The following is a 26,246-nucleotide window of genomic DNA, read 5'->3' on the forward strand; positions in this document are numbered from 1 at the left end:
CCTCCTCCCCCCCCCCTCCCCCCCCCTCCTCCCCCCCCCCCTCCCCCCCCCTCCTCCCCCCCCCCCTCCTCCCCCCCCTCCTCCCCCCCTCCTCCCTCCTCCCTCCTCCCCCCCTCCTCCCTCCTCCCTCCTCCCCCCTCTCCTCCCCCCTCTCTCCTCCCCCCTCTCTCCTCCCCCCTCTCTCTCTCTCTTTCTCTTTCTCTTTCTCACCTTCTGTTGTTCTTCCAGTTCCTCCAGGTTCTGCGCCTGCGCCTGCGCCTCGCTCACCGGATGAGTCCATGCTGCCGGGGGGGGGGGGGTGTTCTTTGTGATGAACAATTTAACTCTCAGCGCATGTCTGCGCTCTCTGCCTCAGCCGCCGTCACATTCCTCGGGCCACCGGCCTCTGCAATTCTTTCCCGAGCAGCTGCCCACTGTCCGTAGCTCTGAAACCCGGTGACCAGCCAGAAACCATCCTTAAAACACGTCCACCGTCCCCCTCATGTCATTGTGGAGGCGCCCGGTTCCCACAGCAACTGCCTCAACAATGGAGAGAGTGAGAGAGACAACAGAGAGAGGAGAGAGAGAACAGAGAACAGAGAGAGAGAAGAGAGGGGGGGAGGGAGGAGAGAAGAGAGGGGGGGAGGGAGAAGAGAACAGAGGGGGCGGGGGGAGAGAGTATAGAGAGAATAGATAGAGTGTATAGAGAATAGATAGAGTTTAGCGAGAGAGAGAGACTGTAGAGTGAGAGAGAATAGATAGAGTGTACAGAGAGACAACAGTGAAGAGAGCGAGAATAGATAGTGTGGAGAGAGGGAGAGAGACAACAGAGAAGTGAGAGAGAGAGAGAAAGAATAGATAGTGTAGAGAGAGAGACGAGAGAGAATAGATAGAGTGTAGTGAGAGGGAGAATAGAGAGATAGAGAGAGAATAGATAGAGTGTAGTGAGAGGGAGAATAGAGTATAGAGAGAGAGAATAGATAGAGTGTCAGTATAGAGAAAATGTGAGAGAGAGGTACAGAGAGATAATGAGAGCATGTAAAGAGATACAGAGGGAGAAAATAGAGAGTGAGAGAGAGAAAAAAGAGTGAGAGAGAATGGTGAGAGTGAGCAAATAGGGAAAGAGAAAAACAATAGAGAGTGAGAATAGAGAGATAGAAAGAGGCGTTGGGGAGTTAGAGACAATAGAACAATACAGAGAGAATAGAGAGTGAACATAGAGAAATAGAGGGAGACAACAGAGAATTGGACAGAGAATAGAGAGTGGGGCTAGAGAGAGAATAGAGAAAGGGAAAGACAATAGGGAGAGAAATAGAGAGAGAATATAGAAACAAGAGAGTAGTGAGGGAGAGAGAATAGAGCATTACAGAGTAAGGAAGGAGAGAGAGAATATAGTAATAGGATTGAGAATGAGGGAGAGAAAATAGAGAAAATAGAGATAGACAGAGACACAGTTTGACAGAGAATAGAGAGTGGGAATACAGAGAGGGAGAGCAAATGAGAACAGAGAAAGTGAGAGAGACAACAGTGACAGAGGGAAAAAAGAGAGACAACAAAGGTAGATAATAAGAGAGAAAGCGAAAATAAGGGGATAAATGAGGGGATGAGAATAGAGACATAGAAAGAGACAACAGAGATAGAGAAAAGAGTGTGTAAGGGAGAATAGAGAGAGTAAACAGAGTGACAGTGGCAACAGAGAGAGGTTAGGAGAGAATATAGAATAGAGATGGGGAGAGAATAATGATTGAAAAGAGAGAAAATAGAGACTTTGAGAGAAAACAGAGGGGAGTATAGAGAAAAAATAGAGAGTGAGAGCAAGAATAGGGAGAGAACATAGAAAATTAGGAAGGGAACAGAAGTACTGAAGGAGGATAGAGAGAGGAAGAGAACAGAGAGAGGGAGAGAGAGAATAGGAAACAGTAATAGAGTGAAGTAAAAATGATAGAAAGGAAATAGAGAGAGAGGTAGAATAGAGAGTGAGGGGAGGGGTAGAGAGAATAAAGTGAAAAAGAATAGAGAGAATAATGTGTGAGAGAGAGTGAAAGACAGAATAGAGAGTGCAAGACAAAATAGAGAGAAAGAGTGATAACAAGAATAAAAAGACAGGAGAGAAAACCATGAGAGCGTGGAGAGACAGAGGGAGAGAATAGAGACTGAGGGAAATGATAAAGAATTGGAGGCTCAAAACAGATAACGATAGATAGAGAGTAAGAGAAACACAGACAAACAGAGAAATAGAGTGAGAAAACTAAAGAAAGTCTGTCCTGCTCCCCTGCCCTGACCCCATATACCCCTGCCCCACTCCTCACAACCCTCTCCCACTCCCCATTGCCTCTCCCCCAATCTCTCCCCCACTTCCCTGCCCCCACTCCCACTCTTCACAAACCTACCCCTATTCCAACTCTTCACAAGCCTACCCCATCACTCATGCCCCTGACCCACGCCACAGTTCCCGCATCGTGACTCTACCCAACTAATCCTTCACTTTCTCCTCTCCCTCCCCACCTCTCCCAGTCTCTTACCCAAATTCAACCATTGGTCTTTCCCCCCAACTCTTTCTCATCTAATCCCTCCTTCTTCACCCCCAACTCCCTATCTTCACCCTGTACCTCCCTCCCTTTCTTGATCCTACCTTTCTCCTTCTCATGTCTTTTCTAGTTCCATTTCTCAACTGATGCCTCCCTCCCTTTTTCTAGTCCAGATATCTGACCTCTCACCTCTCTCCCCCACCACCCTCCCGCCATCTTTCGCCCCAGCCCCACCACCCCAGCTTCTCTCCTCACTCCTTTCCCTGCTTCAGTTCCACCTACTCTGTCTCTCTGACCCTTCTCCCTCCCTTTCCCTTCATTCCCTCCCTCTCCCATATCTCCCTTTCTCTCCCCACCAACCCCTCTCCCACACCACTCTCTACCCACCTCAACCACCCTTAACCCCTTCCCTCTCTCTTCCCTCACCTCCACCCCTCTCCCCTCTCCGTCCCTCCCTCCCTTCCTCCCACAACCTCTCCCCAGACTCCCTCCCTCACTTTTCCCACACCACCCAACCACTCTTCACATTCCTCCTCCCACTGCTTCCCATCCATTTCCCCACTTCCTACCCCTACCCCAGTCTCTGTCCCTCCTCTCTTCCCCCTCTCTCCCTACCCCATCCCCTCTCATTCCCTCCATCATCTGTGTCCCTCTCCCACATTCCGCCATCCTCTCAGCCACACTCTCTTCATTCTCCCTTTCTCACCTTCCCTTCCCTCACACTTCCTTCCCCTCCCTCCATTGTCCCTTATCGAGATCTCCCCATCACTCTCCCTGTGTATTTTGCCCCACTTCCTCACTCACTCTTGCCACATACCCTTCCTTATTCCTCCCAGTCTGCCCCATCTCCTCACATTCTCTCCCACACTGTTCCCTCCTCCCCTCCACTCTCCCCACACCCCCTCACCCACTGCTACTTCAAACACTCTCTGCATCTCCTCCCTGACTCTCCACCATGCCCTCTCCTCACTCTCACCACCCACTGCCCCTCACCCCTCCTAAACTCTCCCAAAGCACCCCTGCTGCCCCCTTCCCCATGCTCCCTGACCTTCTCCCCACCCCTCACACACTCACCTGGCCCCTCTCCTGCTCCCCACCCCCTCCTACATTTTTCCTGTCTTACTGCCCCCACTCTCTCCAAACAACTCCGCACTCTCACTGACCCCCCTCCCCCCACTGTCTGTGCCTCACTCCCATTTACCTCCAATTGAAACCCCCTTATCCCTCACTACATGCACAGGCAGATCCTGTGCTGTTTGCAGGTGACTATGTTAACTTGGCTATGTCCTGCATTCTCCCTTCAGAGTGAGTAAGCAGTGTGAAGATGGTTGAGATCAACACAGCCCTTACTCCAATGGTGCTCTATGAAGAGGACATAGATCTATCAGCGGAGGTGGCAGCCCGGCAGAGGCAGATGGTGAAGAAACATCTGCAGGATTCTCCCACACGCATCCTTTTTGTTTTGCTCAATCCCATCGCTGTGTGGGGCTCTTGTCGTGTCAAGGTATGAGGGAGACAGCAGACAGTGTGAGAAGGTAGCTGATAGGACACTGACGATTAGCAGTGAGGGCTGAAGGGCTATTTAATCTCCTCATTGAAGCCGGCTAAGACAGAGGACGTGGCTGTACGAGTGGATGGCTGCTTGGAAAACGTCACACAAATGGCCTCCCCAAAGCCTCCTTTCACAAATATGAACGCATTTATCCATAATTCTGAAGACCGTTTCTCTGATTTCTACCTACTTATGCACTCAGGATTGGCTGAGTACAGGAATCTTTTACTGTATCTAATCTATGCTGTACCTGTCCTGGGATTGTTTAATGGAACAGTGTAGAGGAAGCTTTAACTTCTGTTTAAAAGAGTAGAGGGAACTTTAAGAGTAGAGGTGTCTAACAACATGCTGTGACTATCCTGCGAGAGCTAATTGGTAAAATGTAGAGTGCACTTCAATTTCCATTGAAAAGAGCTTTACTCTGTATCTAACCCTGTCTCGTCCCTGGCCAAAAGTGTTTGATGGAGATGGTGTTGACAGAACTTTACTGTTAGTTAAAAGAGTAGAGAGGGCTTTACTTTCAGATTAAAAGTGTAGTGTGAGCTTTCCTGTCTATCTAAGTCCCTGTTGTGCCTGTCCCAGGAGGGTTTGATGGGGACAATGTGAAGGGAGTTTTACTTTTAGTTTCAAAGAGTAGAGTTGGCTTTACTCTGGATCTAACCCCATGCTATCTTGACTCAAGAGTATTTGGTGGGAACAGAGTCAAGGCGACATTACTTTCAGTTTTATAAAGAGCAGAGAGACATTTACTCTGTATCTGACCTCATATTGTCCCTGTCCCAGGAGGGTTTGATAAGGGACAGTGTAAAGTGTGCTTTACTCAGTATCTAACCCTGTATTGCACATGTCCTGAGAGTATTTGATGGGGACTGTGCAGAGTGAGCTTTACTTTGTATCGAATCCCACGCAGTACATAGAATCCCTACATCGTGGAAGCAGGCCATTTGACCCATCGTGTTCATGTTGACCCTGCAAACATTGTCCCACCCATACCCATCCCCTACCCTATCCCTGTAACTCTGCAATTCCCATGGCTAATCCACCTAACCTGCATAATTTTGGTCTGTGGGAGGAAACCAGAGCATCTGAAGGAAATCCACGCAGACATGGGGAAAATGTGCAAACTCCACACTGACAGTCCCTGAGGCTGGAATCAAACCCAGGCCCTTGGTACACTGAGGCAGCAGTGCTAATTACTGAGCCACCTTACATATCCTGGGTGTGTTTAATGAGAGAAATGCAAAGTTAACTTTATTCTGTGTCTAACACTGTGGTGTATCTGTCCTGAGAGTGTTTGATGGAGGACAGTGTAGATGGAGCTTTATTCTGTACATTATCCCTAACTGTATCTGTCATCACAGGATTTAATGAGGGACGGTATAAATGGAACTTTATTCTATCTCTAAACACGTGCTGTCTCTGTCCTCATAGTATTTGTTGAGGACAGTGTAGAGAGTAGGTTACTTTTAGTTTACAATAGTTGAGCGAACTTTACTTTCAGTTTAAAAGAGAGGCCTTTACTGTCTATCTAGTCCGGTGTGATCCCTGTCCCTGTCCTGGGATGGGCGGCACAGTGGAGTTTACATATTCTCCTCCTGTCTGCATGGGTTTCCTCCGGGTGCTCCGGTTTCCTCCCACAATCCAAAAATGTGTAGGTGAGGTGAATTGGCCATGCTAAATTGTCCCATAGTGTTCAGGGATGTGTAGGTCAGGTGCATTAGTCAGTGGTAAATATAGGGTAGAGGGAATGGGTCTGGGTGGGTTACTCTTCGGAGGGTCAGTGTGGACCCATTGGGCTGAAGGGCCTGTTTCCATACTGTAGGGATTCTATGAAATCTATGAGTGTTTGATAGAGACAGTGTAGAGGGAGCTTTACTTTCACTTTTAAAATGTAGAAAGAGCTTTACCCTGTATTTAACCCCATGTATACCTGTCCTGGGAGGACATTTATACATTACGAACATCAGGGGGCCCAGCACTGATCCAATCCTTATGAGACACCACTGGTCACAGACCTCCAGTAAGAAAAACACTCTTCCACAACTACCCTCTGCCTTGGTCTTAAATATTGGCTGGGAGACCAGGGAGTGCTGTTTGTTTTTATAGGTGTACCATGGGGATGTTTGATGTCCACCTGAAATGGTCAATGCAGTCTTGGTATAAACACTTCACCCAAGTGATAACTCTGGAGCTGAAGTTGCAATCTTTCAGTGGTTACTGGATGCCATTCTAAGGAGTAAGGCTTGAAACAAGAGGGATGGTCATCAACTCAGCGACTGAAAATGTGTTGCTGGAAAAGCGCAGCAGGTCAGGCGCTTTTCCAGCAACACATTTTCAGCTCTGATCTCCAGCATCTGCAGTCCTTACTTTCTCATCAACTCAGCTAAGCCAACACCTCCAAGGCTGGGTGGTAGTGACATTCGCTCTGGGGCTGGAGATTCCCCAGTTCAGACTGGACTCAATTTGACAGATTTTAAAATGTGACTTCATCACTCGTGTGAGCAGGCAGCGCTAAGACCTGAGGAAGGTGCAGCAGTGAGTAGGAGGGAGGAGGGTGAGATGGGAGGTGGTGGAGGAAAGGAAGCTGGGAGAGAAAGAGATGTAGGAGGATGGGGAAAGGAAAGGGGGAGAGTGGGGGAGAGGAGGACAAGGTGGGCCATCATCAGAGAAGGGAAAGGAGGGAAGGTAGGAGAGAGAAAAGGGGAGCTGGTTGAGGGGGGAGAGAAGAGGAGGAGGAGTTAAGAGAGTGGGCTGCGGATTGGGGGAGATGAACGGCAGAGTGGAGTGATTAGGGGAGGATTATAGGCAGAATGATGCTGCAGTGGATTCAGGACAGTCGATTTATTTCTTTTTTACTTAACCAACAATGTTCAGCGTTCGTGATTGGCTCAATGAACCTGGTGAACGAGAGGATTCAGCATTTCAGTGGCACATTGTACGCTCATCCTGAAGCCTTGGTGAGTCACAGTTGTCTTGTTTTCCACATGAGGCTGTTACTGTCCAGCTCCCAGCACTTTGCCTTTCAGTGATACACTGAGTATCACCCAATGAGAGGCAGGAGCGATCGAGTGTATCGCCCAGTGAGAGGCAGGAGCGATCGAGTGTATCGCCCAGTGAGAGGCAGGAGCGATCGAGTGTATCGCCCAGTGAGAGGCAGGAGCGATCGAGTGTATCGCCCAGTGAGAGGCAGGAGCGATCGAGTGTATCGCCCAGTGAGAGGCAGGAGCGATGGAGTGTATCACTCAGAGATGGGGCTGAGTGTGTAACCTAGTGAGAGACAAGAGTGTCTGAATACATCAAGCATCACCCAGTCAGAGACTGGGCTCACTGAGAGAGCCACTTAGAGACAGGAGTGATCAGGAGTATCACCCAGTGAGAGATAGAAGTGACCAAATAGATCACTAGATTCTTATTTACTATATAACTTGCATTCAGAATAAATCATCAGCAAAAACATTTTTTTCCTCGACATAAACTTTACATTAAAAAGTTGGGAAAAAAATCTCTAACAGAACACTCTCACAGTGTTTTAATCTTAAATCTCACAATAAAAGTTACTGAGTTATGATCAGTCAAAATCCAAAGCCTCCCATAGTTTTGATGTTTAACATAAGCTTCAAAGTGTTAAAGAAATGCAAACACTGCCAAAGCTGCCTTTTCCATCGTGGATTATCTTTTCTGATCGGCAGAGTACTTGGAAAGATAACCCACTCACTTCTCCATTCTGCTCTCATCAGCCTAGAAGAGAATTATTCCAAATCCTAAATCGATAGTGCTAGTTTAAACGGTTTGTAAAGTTAGCTGCCATTAATTACAGGTTCATTTGTCAAAATTGCTTTCACCTCTTCAAAGGCTATCTGGCATTCTGTTGACCATGGCATCTCTACCTGTTTTTATAGCAAGTTGCTCAAGGTTACAGCTATTGTACTGAAATTAGATACAAAGAGAGTCATAGTCATACAGTCAGACCCAAAAATCCAATTATATCTTGTTTTGTTTCAGAGATGGGGAATTCAATCTTACTTCTGCTGTTCAGAGTGACACTTGATCTTGCCCTAAAATGTGTCCCAAATACATTACTTTTGCCTTTGTAAATTCACGTTTTACTAGTTGTGTTATGGACCAGGCCAGACTCCATCAAAATATTTTAAGAAGGTATCCTCGACCCTGAAGGTTTATTATGTTCAAGGCAGATGTGAAGTGGGTGTTCCAGGAGCGGTGCAGCTGGTCAAACCACTCGGCTTTAAGCAAAACAGAATTTATTTAAACACTGCAGATTAAACATGAACAAAAGGAAGCAGAGTCTAGAATAACTTAACTATTGGAAAACTGAACTAACCCGATACAGCCACTATCATTAATTTACTATTCCAGTAGATCAAAACCCCTTGGCAAAATGGTAAATTCAAACGCAGATTCCTACAGGCAGGAGAGAACAACATTCAGAGAGACGTTTCAGAAGAAGGTCCGAGGAGCTCTTCACTGAAGCTTGCAATTCCCCTGGACTCGCCCATCTTGTGACTGCTACAGCTAAAACAAACCAGAGAGAACCTGAATTGGGAAAACTGGCCACTCCCCTTCCATTGCTAAACTAGTAACTTCCTAGACACTTCGGCACCTCTGCGTTTATATCCTCTCTTGAAAAAAGAACAAGGACAGAATAACCTTTTTAAAGTGACAGCATGTTGTAACATTAACCCTGCCAACTGCAATTGATTAAGCAAGTTGTATAGTTGTTCTACATATTCCTTTGTGATGATACTGTGCTTTAAGAATGTGCTCTATCCTGCTTCTCTTGTGGAAGTGTTTTGCCTCAATGGTGCTGAGGTGTATCTTCCCGGCAGGCAGTTTGTAAATAGATTTGGGTTTTCTCTTTGAGTGTTTTTTTTTAGAGTAAGACAAAAGAATCATGAGTGAGCAGGGTCACATAGACCCGTAGGACTTTGGGTTTGCTTTCAGTAACTTTTTCTTTGTTAGTCAGCTGCTGGAGCAGACAGCTAGCATTCTTTCTGTTAGATTGAAGATTTACAGAGCTCTCCTCTTAGAAATCTGAACAGGCAGATTGTTCCTTCCAGTGTTTCTATCTACTAGACTGGAGAGAGACAGCATGTGAGAATAATAACTGTTTTGCTGCATTGCATTTTAGCAAAGGGTGTGTTTAGGGGATGCTATGTATATTGGAACAATTGATGATTAGGATTAAATAAGACATTGTTAAATCTATCTATACAGTAACAATTCTTTGTTTAGTTGCATTTTAATTGCCTCGTGAAAAAAGAAAGCGTGTTTTGATTAAATCTTAGTGGTGGACCAATCAAATCATATCTGGAACACAGCACCTTATACTTGCCTTTAAAATAGAATAGGTTATCTCCATAATATGTTTAGGGGGAGGCCCATTAGAAGGGCTGATGCCCGAAATGTCGATTCTCCTGTTCCTTGGATGCTGCCTGACCTGCTGCGCTTTTCCAGCAACACATTTTCAGCTCTGAGCTCCAGCATCTGCAGTCCTCACTTTCTCCTCTAATACCATTATCCAAGTAAACTATACAATTAGGTACTTTGGCTTTAACTCTCCTCATTATTCAGTGAAAAATGGCTGGGGAATTCTTCAATCCAAATAGCATAACCCAAAATTGGCACAATCTATTGAATGTGCTAGAGTATTAATTTCCTTTGCTATTGTCAACGGTCCCTGCCAATATCTCTTTAAGAAATGAATTTTGGATAAGAATAACGTACTACCAACTCTAGCAACCTCCTTATCTGGAAGTAGGGTATGAAATAGTCATTGTGGCAGTATTCATTTTCCTATCGCCTACACATAATCTAGTTGAAATGCATGGCTTAGGAACCAATACTACAGGAGAGCACTAATTGTTTCGATCTGCTTGTTTCGATCAATCGATTCTCCAACTCATGTCGAATTTCTTTTGTTACTTGGGTCTGTTTCTTTTGGTTTAATCAATATAGATTTTGATTTATTGGACCCAAATTACCCCCATCAAAGTCACATTTGGTTAGTGTGATGCATCTAAGTGTATCTTTGCAAATTCCTTTGTACCTCTTGAGCAGTCTCACTATATCTCCCTGTCGATTTTTCACCAGATGCAAAAACAGTGCCTTAACTTTCGAATAACTTCAAATTTTTTAATCTAATAGAAAGGAGTTCTTTTTGAGCATTGTAAATTTTTCCTTCACTCCCGTCCTTTTTTCCTCTATCCTCCTCTATTGCAGTTACTACCTGATATACCTGGACTTTCTTATTGTCTTCTCTACGTCACACTATTTCAACGCGTTCACGTAACATAATTGATTATTTTCCCTACATAGAGTCATAGAGCATGAAAACAGATCCTTTGGTCCAACTACTCCACGCCAACCATCTTTCCAAGCAAAACTAGTCCCACTGCCTGCGTTGGTCCATATCCCTCCAAACCTTTCCTATCCAAATGTCTTTTAAAAGTTGTAACTGTATTTGCATTCACCACTTCCTCAGGCAGTTCATTCCATACACGAAACATTCTCTGTGTAAAAAAATAATTACCCCTTCTTTTTAAGTCTTTCTCCTCTCACCTTAAAAATGTGCCCCCTGGTTTTGAACTCCCCCACCCTAGGGAAAAGACCCTTGCTATTCACCTTCTCTATGCCCCTCATGATTTTATAACCCTCAATGAGATCACCCCTCAACCTCCTATGCTCCAGTGAAAACAGTCCCAGCTCATTCAGCCTATTTTTATAACTCAAATCCTCCATTCCCGACAACATCCTGGTAAATTTAATATCCTTCCTACAGCAAGACAAGCAGAACTGAACACAGTACTCCAGAAGACGACCAGGAGTATCCATTATCAATGTCCCATTATAAACCCTTTTAACTGTTTTGGAGTGACCACTGAACTTTGTTTTTATTGGCTCACCTTGTAAAGAAAACAGTACCAAAACTACATCTCCTGCTTTGAAATTTCCAGTTGCTGCATTGTTTATCTACAACTTAACAATACGGATGTTTTACAAAACTGCAGAACTTCTTTATGCAATTTTGGCCAGGTAAACTACCTGTTTATGGATACCTGTGTTATCAAAACCTCACATGTCCTGCCATAGGCTACCCACAATATCTCCCAATGACAGCTGGGCAGTATTGCTATCTGATGTACAACTGGCTATTCTTCATCTGTGAGAAGGGCTACACTCAGGAGGTTGGTTAGCTCATTTAGCTGCACAGCTGGTTTGTGAGACAGAGTGACGTAAACAGCTTAGGCTCAGTTCCCCCACTGGCTGAGGTTACCATGAAGGTCTCGCCTTCTCAACCTCAGCCCTCGCCTTCTCAACCTCAGCCCTCGCCTTCTCAACCTCAGCCCTCGCCAAAGGCTTGGCAATCCTCCGGTTAAGATTAGATTAGATTCCCTACAGTGTGGAAACAGGCCCTTCGTCCCAACAAGTCAACACTGACCCTCTGAAGAGTAACCCACCCAGACCCATTCCCCTCTGGCTAATGCACCTAACACCAGGGGCAATTTAGCACGGCCAATTCACCCTGACCTGCACATCATTGGACCGTGGGAGGAAACCGGAGCACCCGGAGGAAACCCACGCAGACACTGGGAGAGTGTGCAAACTCCACACAGGCCAAGGCTGGAATTGAACCCGGGTCCTTGGTGCTGTGAGGCTACAGTGCTAACCACTGAGCCACCGTGCACCACCAGTCTCTTTCTAATGAGAAAATAATCCTGCGGACCTCTGGGACTATGACAACTTTATTTTTTACTTCCTTATCAGCACACTCCATTCTTCAGATAATAGCACTCCTTTGGCCTGTATTTCAGTGTAAGCTGACTGCGCCAATTTATTTAATTCAGGATCTACTTTCTGAGTCTCATTTAGTGAAGGCAGACAATATTACCTTGAATCATGCTCACCTTTCAGGAAGGCTTCAGTTATTCTTTCATTTGTTTGTGTCCCATCAACGCTCGTGATGGATTTTGTTTTAACCATCGCTGGGTACTACAGCATGGGAGAAAAACTGTTCCTGTAATGGTTTTGTTTCTTGAACCTCCTTTGACGTGGTAAGTACTGAGGGGATGTTTCTCCTCATGGGAGAGTCTAGGACCAGGGAGCATAGTCTCAGAATTAAGGGTCACTAATTTAAGACTTAGATGGGGAGGAATTTCTTCTCTCTGAGGATCATGTGTCTTTGGAACTCCATGCCATAGTGAGCTGTGGGGGCAGAGTCCTTGTGTATATTTAAGGCTGACATAGATAGGTTCTTGATCAATAGAGCAATCAAGGTTTACGGGGAGTTATGCAGTGCTGGATCAGCCGTGGTCCTACTGAATGGTGGAGCAGCCTTGAAAGGCTGAGAGGCCTACTCCTGTTCCTAAATACAGTGGCTACAAGAACAGTTTGCAGATGACACCAAAATTGGAGGGGTAGTGGACAGCGAAGAGGGTTATCTCAGATTACAACAGTATCTGGGCCAATGGACTGAGAAGTGGCAGATAGAGTTTAATTCAGATAAATGCGAGGTGCTGCATTTTGGGAAAGCAAATCTTAGCAGGACTTATACACCTTAATGGTAAGGTCCTAGGGAGTGTTGCTGAACAAAGAGACCTTGGAGTGCAGGTTCATAGCTCCTTGAAAGTGGAGTCGCAGGTTGATAGGATAGTGAAGAAGGCGTTTGGTATGCTTTCCTTTATTGGTCAGAGTATTGAGTATAGGAGTTGGGAGGTCATGTTGCGGCTGTACAGGACATTGGTTAGGCCATTGTTGGAATATTGCGTGCAATTCTAGTCTCCTTCCTATCAGAAAGATGTTGTGAAACTTGAAAAGGTTCAGAAAAGAATTATAAGGATGTTGGCAGGGTTAGAGGATTTGAGCTATAGGGAGAGGCTGAACAGGCTGGGGCTGTTTTCCCTGGAGCGTCAGAGGTTGAAGGGTGACATTATAGAGGTTTACAAAATTATGAGGGGCATGGATAGGGTAAATAGACAAAGTCTTTTCTCTGGAGTGGAGGAGTCCAGAACTAGAGGGCATAGGTTTAGGGTGAGAGGGGAAAGATATAAAAGAGACGTACAGGGCAACTTTTTCACACAGAAGGTGGTACATGTATGGAATGAGCTGCCAGAGGAAGTGGTGGAGGCTGGTACAATTGCAACATTTAAAAGGACTTTTGGATGGGTATATGAATAGGAAGGGTTTGGAGGGATATGGGCCGGGTGTTGGCAGGTGGGACTAGATTGGGTTGGGATATCTGGTCGGCATGGACGGGTTGGACTGAAGGGTCTGTTTCCATGCTGTACATCTCTGTGACTCTATAACAGGTCAGGAGCAAGGGATCTGCACCAAGTAACGCGCCACCTGATTCCCAAAAACCTGTCCACCATCGAGAAGGCGCCAGACAGGAGTGTGTGAGGGAATACTTCCCACTTGCCTGGATGGGTGCAGCCCCAACAACAGTCAAGAAGCTCAACACCATCCAGGACAAAGCAGCCCGTTTGATTGGCACCACATCCAACATCATTCACTTCCTCCACCACTGGCACTCAGCACCATTGAGTAGTATCTACAAGATACAGACTGTCGCAATTTACCAAAGACCCAGAGCACTTTTCAAACCCACGATCACCACCATCTTGAAGGATAAAAGAGGCAGACATGTGCTATTCCCCCTCCTGGTCACTCACCATCCTGAATTGGAAATATATTGCTACTCCTTCACTGTCACTGGGTCAAAATCCTGGAATTCCCTCCCTTACAGCATTGTGGGTCAACCCACAGCACATGGAATGTCGTGGTTCGAGAAGGCAGTTTTCCACTACCTCAAGGGCAACCAGTGTTAATTAATAAATACAGCCCCAGACAATGACACCCACATCCCGTAAAATATTTTTTTTAAAAGCACATAGCATGATCAATGCTGGAAACTTCTGTGACCAACCTGAAGCAGTGTGTCTCTGTCTGAGTTCACTGTTGGTAATTCTATCTACTTTGATTCTTCACAGCTTGTTGAAACTCGAAATAAAGAAGGTGTGCTACCGGCCAACATCCAATCAGAGAGTAAGAATGTCAAATATTAAGTTATTTCTTAAGCTGGGAATTAGTGTAATGAAATATTATATAAGTGACTGTGACTCATTGCCATGTCTCTGATACTGGTCCACACGGTTGTTAATATGTGACTGACACAGGCTGTTGGGACAGTGTCACTGAGACCTGTACAGGCTGTTGGGACAATGTCACTGAGACCTGTACAGGCTGTTGGGACAATGTCACTGAGACCTGTACAGACTGTTGGGACAGTGTCACTGAGACCTGTACAGGCTGTTGGGACAATGTCACTGAGACCTGTACAGGCTGTTGGGACAATGTCACTGAGACCTGTACAGGCTGTTGGGACAATGTCACTGAGACCTGTACAGGCTGTTGGGACAATGTCACTGAGACCTGTACAGGCTGTTGGGACAGTGTCACTGAGACCTGTACAGGCTGTTGGGACAATGTCACTGAGACCTGTACAGACTGTTGGGACAGTGTCACTGAGACCTGTACAGGCTGTTGGGACAATGTCACTGAGACCTGTACAGGCTGTTGGGACAATGTCACTGAGACCTGTACAGACTGTTGGGACAGTGTCACTGAGACCTGTACAGGCTGTTGGGACAGTGTCACTGAGACCTGTACAGGCTGTTGGGACAATGTCACTGAGACCTGTACAGGCTGTTGGGACAATGTCACTGAGACCTGTACAGCTATCAGGACAACATCACTGAGACCTGTACAGGCTGTCGGGACAGTGTCACCTCGACCTATACAGGCTGACAGGACAGTGTCACTGATACCTGTAAGACTGTCGGGACAGTGTCACTGATACCTATACAGGCTTTCGGGATAACGTCACTGATACCTGTACAGGCTGTCGTGAGAGCGTCACCGAGACCTGTACAGGCTGTCGGGACAGTGTCACTGATACCTGTATAGGCTGTTGTGATAGTGTCACTGATACCGATAAAAACAATTGATACTGGGTGTTATAGGATGTTGTAACCATGTTGCTGATGCCTGTACAAACTGTTGTTTCACTGTCACTGATACAGGTAGACTGTCATTATTGTGTCACTGATAATGGGTTTGATTTTGATATGTGTCATTGCCTGTGTAGATTGCTATGGCTGTGCTGCTGATGTCTGTACTCACTGTCATTACTGTTTCACTGATGTTGATACAGTCTCTTCTTACTGTGTCACTGATCTCTGTTAAAAATCACACAACACCAGGTTATGATCCAACAGGTTTATTTGGAAGCACTAGCTTTCGGAGCACTGCTCCTTCATCAGGTTGTTGTGGAGTAAGATCATCACTGATCTCTGATAGACTGTTGTTACCATGTCGCTGATAGTTGTGCAGATTCTTATTACTGGTACTGTTTATAATTACTGTACCAGTGTAGATTGTCATTACTGTGTCATTGATACAGGGGCTAACTATTGATACTTTGTTACAGATTCCAGGACAGTCTGTTATTGTGATATCACTGATACCTGTACAGACTGTTATGACCATATGGTTGATGCCTGTACTGAATGTTGCTACTGAATGGTGATGTTTAAAACAGCTGAGTTTTCCTGTCCTATAAGCATTCTGCCTGTAGACAAATATCTCGATGATTGTTACTCTGTCAGTACCACTGACAGCTTGCTCAAACACTGAAACATCAGGAGTACATGCACACTCTCTCTGTCAGCAATACCTTCTCATATACTCGCTTCTGCCAATGTTCATTGATTTTCCAGAATCGAGACCACATCTTGGTTCAAAATTTCCAGAGATACCTTTGGAGAAACGCCCAAAGAGCAAGGTTGGTGCATTTCACTTGTTTTCCTTACATTTCACCAAAGACAACATTTCATTTCAGTCAATGTGGGCTTGTCAACACAATCCCCCACCAACATCCCGTCCAGACTCTGTTAAACCCTGACACTGACCGACCATTACCGTGACAGTGACTGACCATTACCGTGACAGTGACCGACCATTACCGTGACAGTGACCGATCATTACCATGACAGTGACCGATCATTATCGTGACAGTGACTGACCATCCCCCTGACACTGACCGACCATTACCGCAAAAGTGACTGACCATCCCCCGACACTGACTGACCATTACTGAGACAGTCACTGACCATCCCCCGACACTGACTGACCATCCCCCCAACAGTGACCAAACATTACTGCGACAGTGACTGACCATCCCCCGACACTGACTGACCATTACTGCAACAGGGACTGACCATCCACCTGACACTGACCAGCCATTACCGTGACACTGACTGACCATTGCACCCGACTCTGACCGACAATTACCGGACACTGACTGACCATCACCATGACTGACTGACCATCTCCCGACACTGACTGACCATTACCGCGACAGTGACTGACCACCCCCTGACACTGACTGTTCACTACCGTGACACTGACTGACCATTATCACAATACTGACTGACCATTAACATGGGAGTGACTGACCGTCCCCCCGACACTGACCAGCCATTACCGTGGCACTGACTGACCATTACCGCGACACTGACTGACCATCTCCTGACACTGACAGACTTTCACCATGACAGTGACTGACCATCACTACGACACTGACAGACCATCTCCTCAATACTGACAGACCATCGCCTCAACACTGACCGATCATTACTGTGACACTGACTGACCATTATCACGATACTGACTGACCATCCACCAACACTGACTGACCATCACCCTGACACTGACTGACTGCCTCCCCAACACTGACCAGCCATTACCCCGACAGTGACTGACCATTGCCCCTGACACTGATCGACCTTTACTGTGACACTGACTGACCATTACCGCAACAGTGACTGACCATCCCACTGACCGGCCATTACCAAGACAGTGACTGACCATTACCCCGACACTGACTGACCACCCCCCGACACTGACTGACCATCATCCCAACGCTGACTGACTATTACCGTGACCGTGACTGACCATTGCTCTGACACAGACCGACCATTACCGCGATACTGACCCACCATTACCGCAACAGTGACTGACCATTGTCCCGACACTGTCCAACCATTACCACGACACTGACTGACCATTACCATGACACTGACTGACCATTACCATGACACTGACTGACCATCCTCCTGACACTGACTGACCATCCCCCGACACTGACTGACCATCCCCCGACAGTGACCAAACGTTACTGCAACAGTGACTGACCATTACCGTGATACTGACTGACCATCCCCTGACGCTGACTGACCATTGCCGTGACAGTGACTGACCATCCCCTCGACAGTGACTGACCATCCCCTCGTCACTGACCGACCATTACCGCAATACTGACTGACCATTGCCCTTGACACTGACTGACCATTACCGCGACAGTGACTGACCATCGCTCCAACATTGTCCGACCATTACTGCGACACTGACCAGCCATTACCGCGACAGGGACTGACCATCGCCCCGACACTGACCATTACTGTGACACTGACTGGCCATTACCGCGACCGGTGACTGACCATCGCCCCGGCACTGACCGACTATTACCGTGACAGTGACTGACCATCGCCCCGACACTGACTAACCATTACTTTGACACTAACCGGCCATTACCGCGACAGTGACTGACCATCGCCCCGACACTGACCGACCATTACCGTGACACTGACTGACCATCGCTTCGACACTGACTGACCATTACCCCGACATTGACTGACCATTACCGTGACACTGACCGGCCATTACCGCAAGTGACTGACCATCGCTCCGACCCTGACTGACCATTATCCTAACACTGACTGACCATTAGCCCGACAATGACTGACCATCGCCCCGACACTGACTGACCATTACCATGACATTGACCGGCTATTACCATGACACTGACTGACCATCGACTAGACACTAACTGACCATCCCCTGAAACTGACTGACCATCGACTAGACACTGACTGACCATCCCCCGAAACTGACTGCCCATTAACATGATACTGACTGACCATCACCCCGACAGTGACTGACCATCCCCCTGACACTGACTGACCATCCCCCGACACTGACTGACCATCCCCCAGCACTGACTGACCACCTCGACACTGACTGACCATTACCATGACAGTGACTGACCATCCCCCTGACACTGACTGACCATCCCCCTGACACTGACTGACCATCCCCCTGACACTGACTGACCATCCCCCGACACTGACTGACCATCCCCCGACACTGACTGACCATCCCCCAACACTGACTGACCACCTCGACACTGACTGACCATTACCATGACAGTGACTGACCATCCCCCTGACACTGACTGACCATTCCCACCAACAGTGACCAAACATTACTGCAACAGTGACTGACCATCCCCTGACACTGATTGACCATTACCATGACACTGACTGACCGCCGACTAGACTCTGACCGACCATCTCCCTGACACTGACTGACCATCTCCCTGACACTGACTGACCATCCCCCGACACTGACTGACCATCTCGACACTGACTGACCATTCCCCTGACACTGACTGACCATCCCCCGACATTGACTGACCATGCCCCCGACACTGACTGACCATCCTCCAACACTGACTGACAATTACCATCACAGTGACTGACCATTATCATGACAGTGACTGACCATCCCCTGACACTGACTGACCATTACTGCGACACTGACTGACCATTACCGCGACACTGACCAGCCATTACTGCGACAGTGACTGTCCATTACCGTGATAGTGACCGACCATCCCCTCGACACTGACCGACCATTACCGTGGTAGTGACTGACCATCCCCTGACACTGACTGACCATTAACATGACACTGACCGACCATCCCCCAACACTGACTGACCATCTCAACACTGACTGACCATTACCATGACACTGACTGACCATCCTCCTGACACTGACTGACCATTCCCCCGACACTGACTGACCATCCCCCGACAGTGACCAAACGTTACTGCAACAGTGACTGACCATTACCGTGATACTGACTGGCCATCCCCTGACGCTGACTGACCATTGCCGTGACAGTGACTGACCATCCCCTCGACACTGACCGACCATTACCGCAATAGTGACTGACCATCCCCTCGACACTGACTGACCATTACCGTGAATGTGACTGACCATTGCCCTTGACACTGACTGACCATTACCGCGACAGTGACTGACCATCGCTCCAACATTGTCCGACCATTACTGCGACACTGACCAGCCATTACTGCGACAGTGACTGACCATCGCCCCGACACTGACCATTACTGTGACACTGACTGGCCATTACCGCGACCGGTGACTGACCATCGCCCCGGCACTGACCGACTATTACCGTGACAGTGACTGACCATCGCCCCGACACTGACTAACCATTACTTTGACACTGACCGGCCATTACCGCGACAGTGACTGACAATCGCCCCGACACTGACCGACCATTACCGTGACACTGACTGACCATCCCCCGACACTGACTGACCATTACCATGACAGTGACTGACCATCCCCCTGACACTGACTGACCATTACCCTGACACTGACCGACCATCACCCTGACACTGACTGACCATCCCCCAACACTGACTGACCATCCCCCAACACTGACTGACCACCTCGACACTGACTGACCATTACCATGACAGTGACTGACCATCCCCCTGACACTGACTGACCATTCCCACCAACAGTGACCAAACATTACTGCAACAGTGACTGACCATCCCCTGACACTGATTGATTGACCATTACCATGACACTGACTGACCGTCGACTAGACTCTGACTGACCATCTCCCTGACACTGACTGACCATCTCCCTGACACTGACTGACCATCCCCCGACACTGACTGACCATCCCCCAACACTGACTGACCATCTCGACACTGACTGACCATTCCCTCGACACTGACTGACCATCTCCCAACACTGACTGACCATCCCCCCGACACTAACTGATCATCCTCCAACACTGACTGACCATCCCCCGACACTGACTGATCATCCTCCAACACTGACTGACAATTACCATAACAGTGACTGACCGTTATCATGACACTGACTGACCATCCCCTGACACTGACTGACCATTACTGCGACACTGACTGACCATTACCGCGACACTGACCAGCCATTACCGCGACAGTGACTGTCCATTACCGTGATAGTGACCGACCATCCCCTCGACACTGACTGACCATTACCGTGGTAGTGACTGACCATCCCCTGACACTGACTGACAATTAACGTGACAGTGACTGACCATCCCCTAAAACTGACTGACCATCCTGTGAAACTGACTGACCATTAACATGACACTGACCAACCATCGCCCCGACACTAACTGACCATCGCCCCGACACTGACCGACCATCCCCCTGACACTGACTGACCATCCCCCGACACTGACTGACCATTGCCGTGACAGTGACTGACCATCCCCTCGACACTGACCGACCATTACCGCAATAGTGACTGACCATCCCCTCGACACTGACTGACCGTTACCGTGAATGTGACTGACCATTGCCCTTGACACTGACTGACCATTACAGTGACTGACCATCGCTCCAACATTGTCCGACCATTACTGCGACACTGACCAGCCATTACCGCGACAGTGACTGACCATCGCCCCGACACTGACCATTACCGTGACACTGACCAGCCATTACCGCGACAGTGACTGACCATCCCCCGACACTGACTGATCATCCTCCGACACTGACTGACCATCCTCCGACACTGACTGATCATCCTCCGACACTGACTGACCATCCCCCCGACACTGACTGACCATCCCCCCGACACTGACTGACCATTCCCCCAACAGTGACCAAACATTACTGCAACAGTGACTGACCATCCCCCTGACACTGATTGACCATTACCATGACACTGACCATTGACTAGACACTGACTGATCATCCCAACACTGACTGACAATTACCATAACAGTGACTGACCGTTATCATGACAGTGACTGACCATCCCCTGACACTGACTGACCATCCCCTGACACTGACTGACCATTACCGCGACACTGACTGACCATTGCCCCCGACACTGACCGACAATTACCGGACACTGACTGACCATCCACCGGACACTGACCAACCATTACCATGACTGTGACTGACCATCTCCCGACACTGACCATTACTGTGACAGTGACTGACCATCCCCTGACACTGACTGTCCATTATCGCGACAGTGACTGACCACCCCCTGACACTGACTGTCCACTACCGTGACAGTGACTGACCATTATCACGACACTGACTGACCATTAACACAGGAGTGACTGACCGTCCTCCTGACACTGACCAGCCATTACCGTGGCACTGACTGACCATTACCGGGACAGGGACTGGCCATCGCCTCGACACTGACCGACCGTTACCGTAACACTGACTGACCGTCCCTCCTGACACTGACCAGCCATTACCACGACAGTGACTGACCATTGCCCTTGACAGTGACCGACTATTGCCGTACAAGTGACTGACCAACCCCCTGACGGACCATTACCGTAACAGTGACTGACCATCCCCCAGGACCGAACATAACCGCGATACTGACTGACCATCGCCTCGACACTGACTGACCATCCCCCGACAGTGACTGACCATTACCGTGACAGTGACTGACCATCCCCCCAATGGAACATTACCGCGACAGTGACTGACCATCGCCTCGACACTGACTGACCATCTCCCTGACACTGCTTGACCATTACCATGACACTGACCGTCCATTACCGTGACACTGACTGCCCATTACCACGATACTGACTGAACATTACCGCGACAGTGACTGACCATCGCCCCAACACTGACTGACCATTACCGTAACACTGACCAGCCATTACCATGTCACTGACTGACCATCGACTAGACACTGACTGACCATCCCCTGAAACTGACTGACCATCCCCCCAACACTGACTGACCATTACCCCGACAATGACTGACCATCCCCGACTCTGACCATCCCGACACTGACTGACCATTACCGCAACAGTGACTGACCATTATCATGACAGTGACTGATCATCCCCCGACACTGACCAGCCATTATCGCAACAGTGACTGACCATTACCGCGACAGTGACTGACCATCCCCCGACACTGACTGACCATTACTGTGACACTGACCATTACCACGACACTGACCGACCATTACCGTGACACTGACTGACCATTACCGTGACAGTGACTGACCATCCGTCCGATGCTGACTGACCATTACCGCAACAGTGACTGACCTTTACTGTGAAAGTTACTGACCATCCCACGACACTGACTGACCATCCCCCCGACACTGACTGACCATCCCCCCGACACTGACTGACCATCCCCCCGACACTGACTGACCATCCCCCCGACACTGACTGACCATCCCCCCGACACTGACTGACCATCACCCAGGCACTGACTGACCATCACCCCGACATTGATTGACCATTCCCTGACACTGACCATTACCGCGACGTGACTGACCATCGCTCCGACACTGACCGACCATTACCACGACAGTGACTGACCATCACCCTGACACTGACCATTACTCAGACGCTGACTGGCCATTAGCAGGATACTGACTGACCATTACCACGACACTGACTGACCATCCCCTGACACTGACCGACCATTACCATGACAGTGACTGACCATCACCCCGACACTGACCATCACTCAGACGCTGACTGGCCATTAGCAGGACACTGACTGACCATTACCACGACACTGACTGACCATCCCCTGACACTGACTGACCATTACCACGACAGTGACTGACCATCACCCCGACACTGATTGACCATTCCCCGACACTGATGACCATTACCGCTACGCTGACTGACTATCGCTCCGACACTGACCGACCATTACCGCGACAGTGACTGCCCATCGCCCCAACACTGACTGACCATTACCGTAACACTGACCAGCCATTACCATGTCACTGACTGACCATCGACTAGACACTGACTGACCATCCCCTGAAACTGACTGACCATCCCCCCAACACTGACTGACCATTACCCCGACAATGACTGACCATCCCCGACTCTGACCATCCCGACACTGACTGACCATTACCGCAACAGTGACTGACCATTATCATGACAGTGACTGATCATCCCCCGACACTGACCAGCCATTATCGCAACAGTGACTGACCATTACCGCGACAGTGACTGACCATCCCCCGACACTGACTGACCATTACTGTGACACTGACCATTACCACGACACTGACCGACCATTACCGTGACACTGACTGACCATTACCGTGACAGTGACTGACCATCCGTCCGATGCTGACTGACCATTACCGCAACAGTGACTGACCTTTACTGTGAAAGTTACTGACCATCCCACGACACTGACTGACCATCCCCCCGACACTGACTGACCATCCCCCCGACACTGACTGACCATCCCCCCGACACTGACTGACTATCCCCCCGACACTGACTGACCATCACCCAGGCACTGACTGACCATCACCCCGACATTGATTGACCATTCCCTGACACTGACCATTACCGCGACGTGACTGACCATCGCTCCGACACTGACCGACCATTACCACGACAGTGACTGACCATCACCCTGACACTGACCATTACTCAGACGCTGACTGGCCATTAGCAGGATACTGACTGACCATTACCACGACACTGACTGACCATCCCCTGACACTGACCGACCATTACCATGACAGTGACTGACCATCACCCCGACACTGACCATCACTCAGACGCTGACTGGCCATTAGCAGGACACTGACTGACCATTACCACGACACTGACTGACCATCCCCTGACACTGACTGACCATTACCACGACAGTGACTGACCATCACCCCGACACTGATTGACCATTCCCCGACACTGATGACCATTACCGCTACGCTGACTGACTATCGCTCCGACACTGACCGACCATTACCGCGACAGTGACTGCCCATCGCCCCAACACTGACTGACCATTACCGTAACACTGACCAGCCATTACCATGTCACTGACTGACCATCGACTAGACACTGACTGACCATCCCCTGAAACTGACTGACCATCCCCCCAACACTGACTGACCATTACCCCGACAATGACTGACCATCCCCGACTCTGACCATCCCTACACTGACTGGCCATTACCGTGACAGTGACTGACCATCCCAACACTGACTGACCATTACCGCAACAGTGACTGACCATTATCATGACAGTGACTGATCATCCCCCGACACTGACCAGCCATTATCGCAACAGTGACTGACCATTACCGCGACAGTGACTGACCATCCCCCGACACTGACTGACCATTACTGTGACACTGACCATTACCACGACACTGACCGACCATTACCGTGACACTGACTGACCATTACCGTGACAGTGACTGACCATCCGTCCGATGCTGACTGACCATTACCGCAACAGTGACTGACCTTTACTGTGAAGGTTACTGACCATCCCACGACACTGACTGACCATTGCCGTGACACTGACTGACCATCCCCCCGACACTGACTGACCATCCCCCCGACACTGACTGACCATCACCCAGGCACTGACTGACCATCACCCCGACATTGATTGACCATTCCCTGACACTGACCATTACCGCGACGTGACTGACCATCGCTCCGACACTGACCGACCATTACCACGACAGTGACTGACCATCACCCTGACACTGACCATCACTCAGACGCTGACTGGCCATTAGCAGGATACTGACTGACCATTACCACGACACTGACTGACCATCCCCTGACACTGACCGACCATTACCACGACAGTGACTGACCATCACCCCGACACTGACCATCACTCAGATGCTGACTGGCCATTAGCAGGATACTGACTGACCATTACCACGACACTGACTGACCATCCCCTGACACTGACTGACCATTACCACGACAGTGACTGACCATCACCCCGACACTGATTGACCATTCCCCGACACTGATGACCATTACCGCTACGCTGACTGACTATCGCTCCGACACTGACCGACCATTACCACGACAGTGACTGACCATCACCCCGACACTGATCATCACTCAGACACTGACTGGCCATCCCCCCGACACTGACTGGCCATCCCCCGACACTGACTTACCATCGCCCCGACACTGACTGACCATCACCACGACGCTGACCATTGCCCCTGACACTGACTGACCATTACCACGACACTGACTGACCATCCCCTGACACTGACTGACCATTCCCCGACACTGACTGACCATCCTCTGAAATAGACTGACCATTAATGTGACACTGACTGACCATCACCTCGACACAGACTGACCATTCCCCGACACTGACTGACCATCACCCAGACACTGACCATCCCCCGACACTGACTGAACATCACCCAGACACTGACTGACCATCACCCCGATACTGATGACCATTACCACAACGCTGACTGACCATCGCTCCGACACTGACTGACCATTACCGCGACAGTGACTGACCTTTGCCCTGACACTGACCATTACCGTGACACTGACCGACCATCACCTCGACACTGACTGACCATCCTCCTGACACTGACTGACCATCCCCCGACACTGACTGACCATCGCTCCGACACTGACCGACCATTACCGTGACAGTGACTGACCTTTGCCCCGACACTGACCATTACCGTGACACTGACTGACCATCACCTCGACACTGACTGACCATCACCTCGACACTGACTGACCATCTCGACACTGACTGACCGACCATTACCATGACAGTGACTGGCCATTCCCCCGACAGTGGCTGACCATTAACGTGACACTGACTGACCATCGCCCCGACACTGACCGACCATTGCCTCAACACTGACTGACCATTACCCCGACAATGACTGACCATTACCACAACGCTGACTGACCATTACGCCTGACACTGACTGACCATTACTGCGATGCTGACTGACCATTGCCCCTGACACTGACTGACCATTACTGCGACAGTTACTGACCATTGCTCCGTCACTGACCAGCCATTACCGTGACAGTGACTGACCATCGCCCCGACACTGACTGACCATTACCATGACACTGACTGACCATCGACTAGACACTGACTGACCATCCCCTGAAACTG

The 26,246-nt window shown here is 48.9% G+C and overlaps 2 protein-coding genes across 4 annotated transcripts in view; one reads left to right on the forward strand and one right to left on the reverse strand.

Annotated features, from left to right (window-relative positions):
- cby1 (chibby 1, beta catenin antagonist) overlaps positions 1-313 on the reverse strand; it is a 39,401-nt gene extending 39,088 nt beyond the window's left edge. The window contains exon 1 of the mRNA XM_072588408.1: positions 211-313. The gene's annotated coding sequence lies outside the window, so the exon portion shown is untranslated. The remainder of the gene's footprint in view (positions 1-210) is intronic.
- Positions 314-337: 24 nt separating this feature from the next.
- Positions 338-26,246, forward strand: part of LOC140489166 (protein FAM227A-like) — a 136,146-nt gene continuing 110,237 nt past the window's right edge. The window contains exons 1-5 of one of the 3 annotated variants that reach the window (XM_072588405.1): positions 338-535; positions 3,812-3,955; positions 6,934-7,016; positions 14,064-14,118; positions 15,852-15,916. In XM_072588405.1, the coding sequence (XP_072444506.1) occupies positions 3,832-3,955; positions 6,934-7,016; positions 14,064-14,118; positions 15,852-15,916 (327 nt within the window). In that variant the 5' untranslated portion in view covers positions 338-535; positions 3,812-3,831. Of the gene's footprint in view, positions 536-668; positions 2,219-3,811; positions 3,956-6,933; positions 7,017-14,063; positions 14,119-15,851; positions 15,917-26,246 lie in introns of those variants that run through there. The other 2 variants (XM_072588406.1, XM_072588404.1) reach the window with 2 other exon arrangements.

This window comes from Chiloscyllium punctatum, chromosome 18 (assembly GCF_047496795.1).
Source record: "Chiloscyllium punctatum isolate Juve2018m chromosome 18, sChiPun1.3, whole genome shotgun sequence".
Taxonomy (NCBI): Eukaryota; Metazoa; Chordata; class Chondrichthyes; order Orectolobiformes; family Hemiscylliidae; genus Chiloscyllium; species Chiloscyllium punctatum.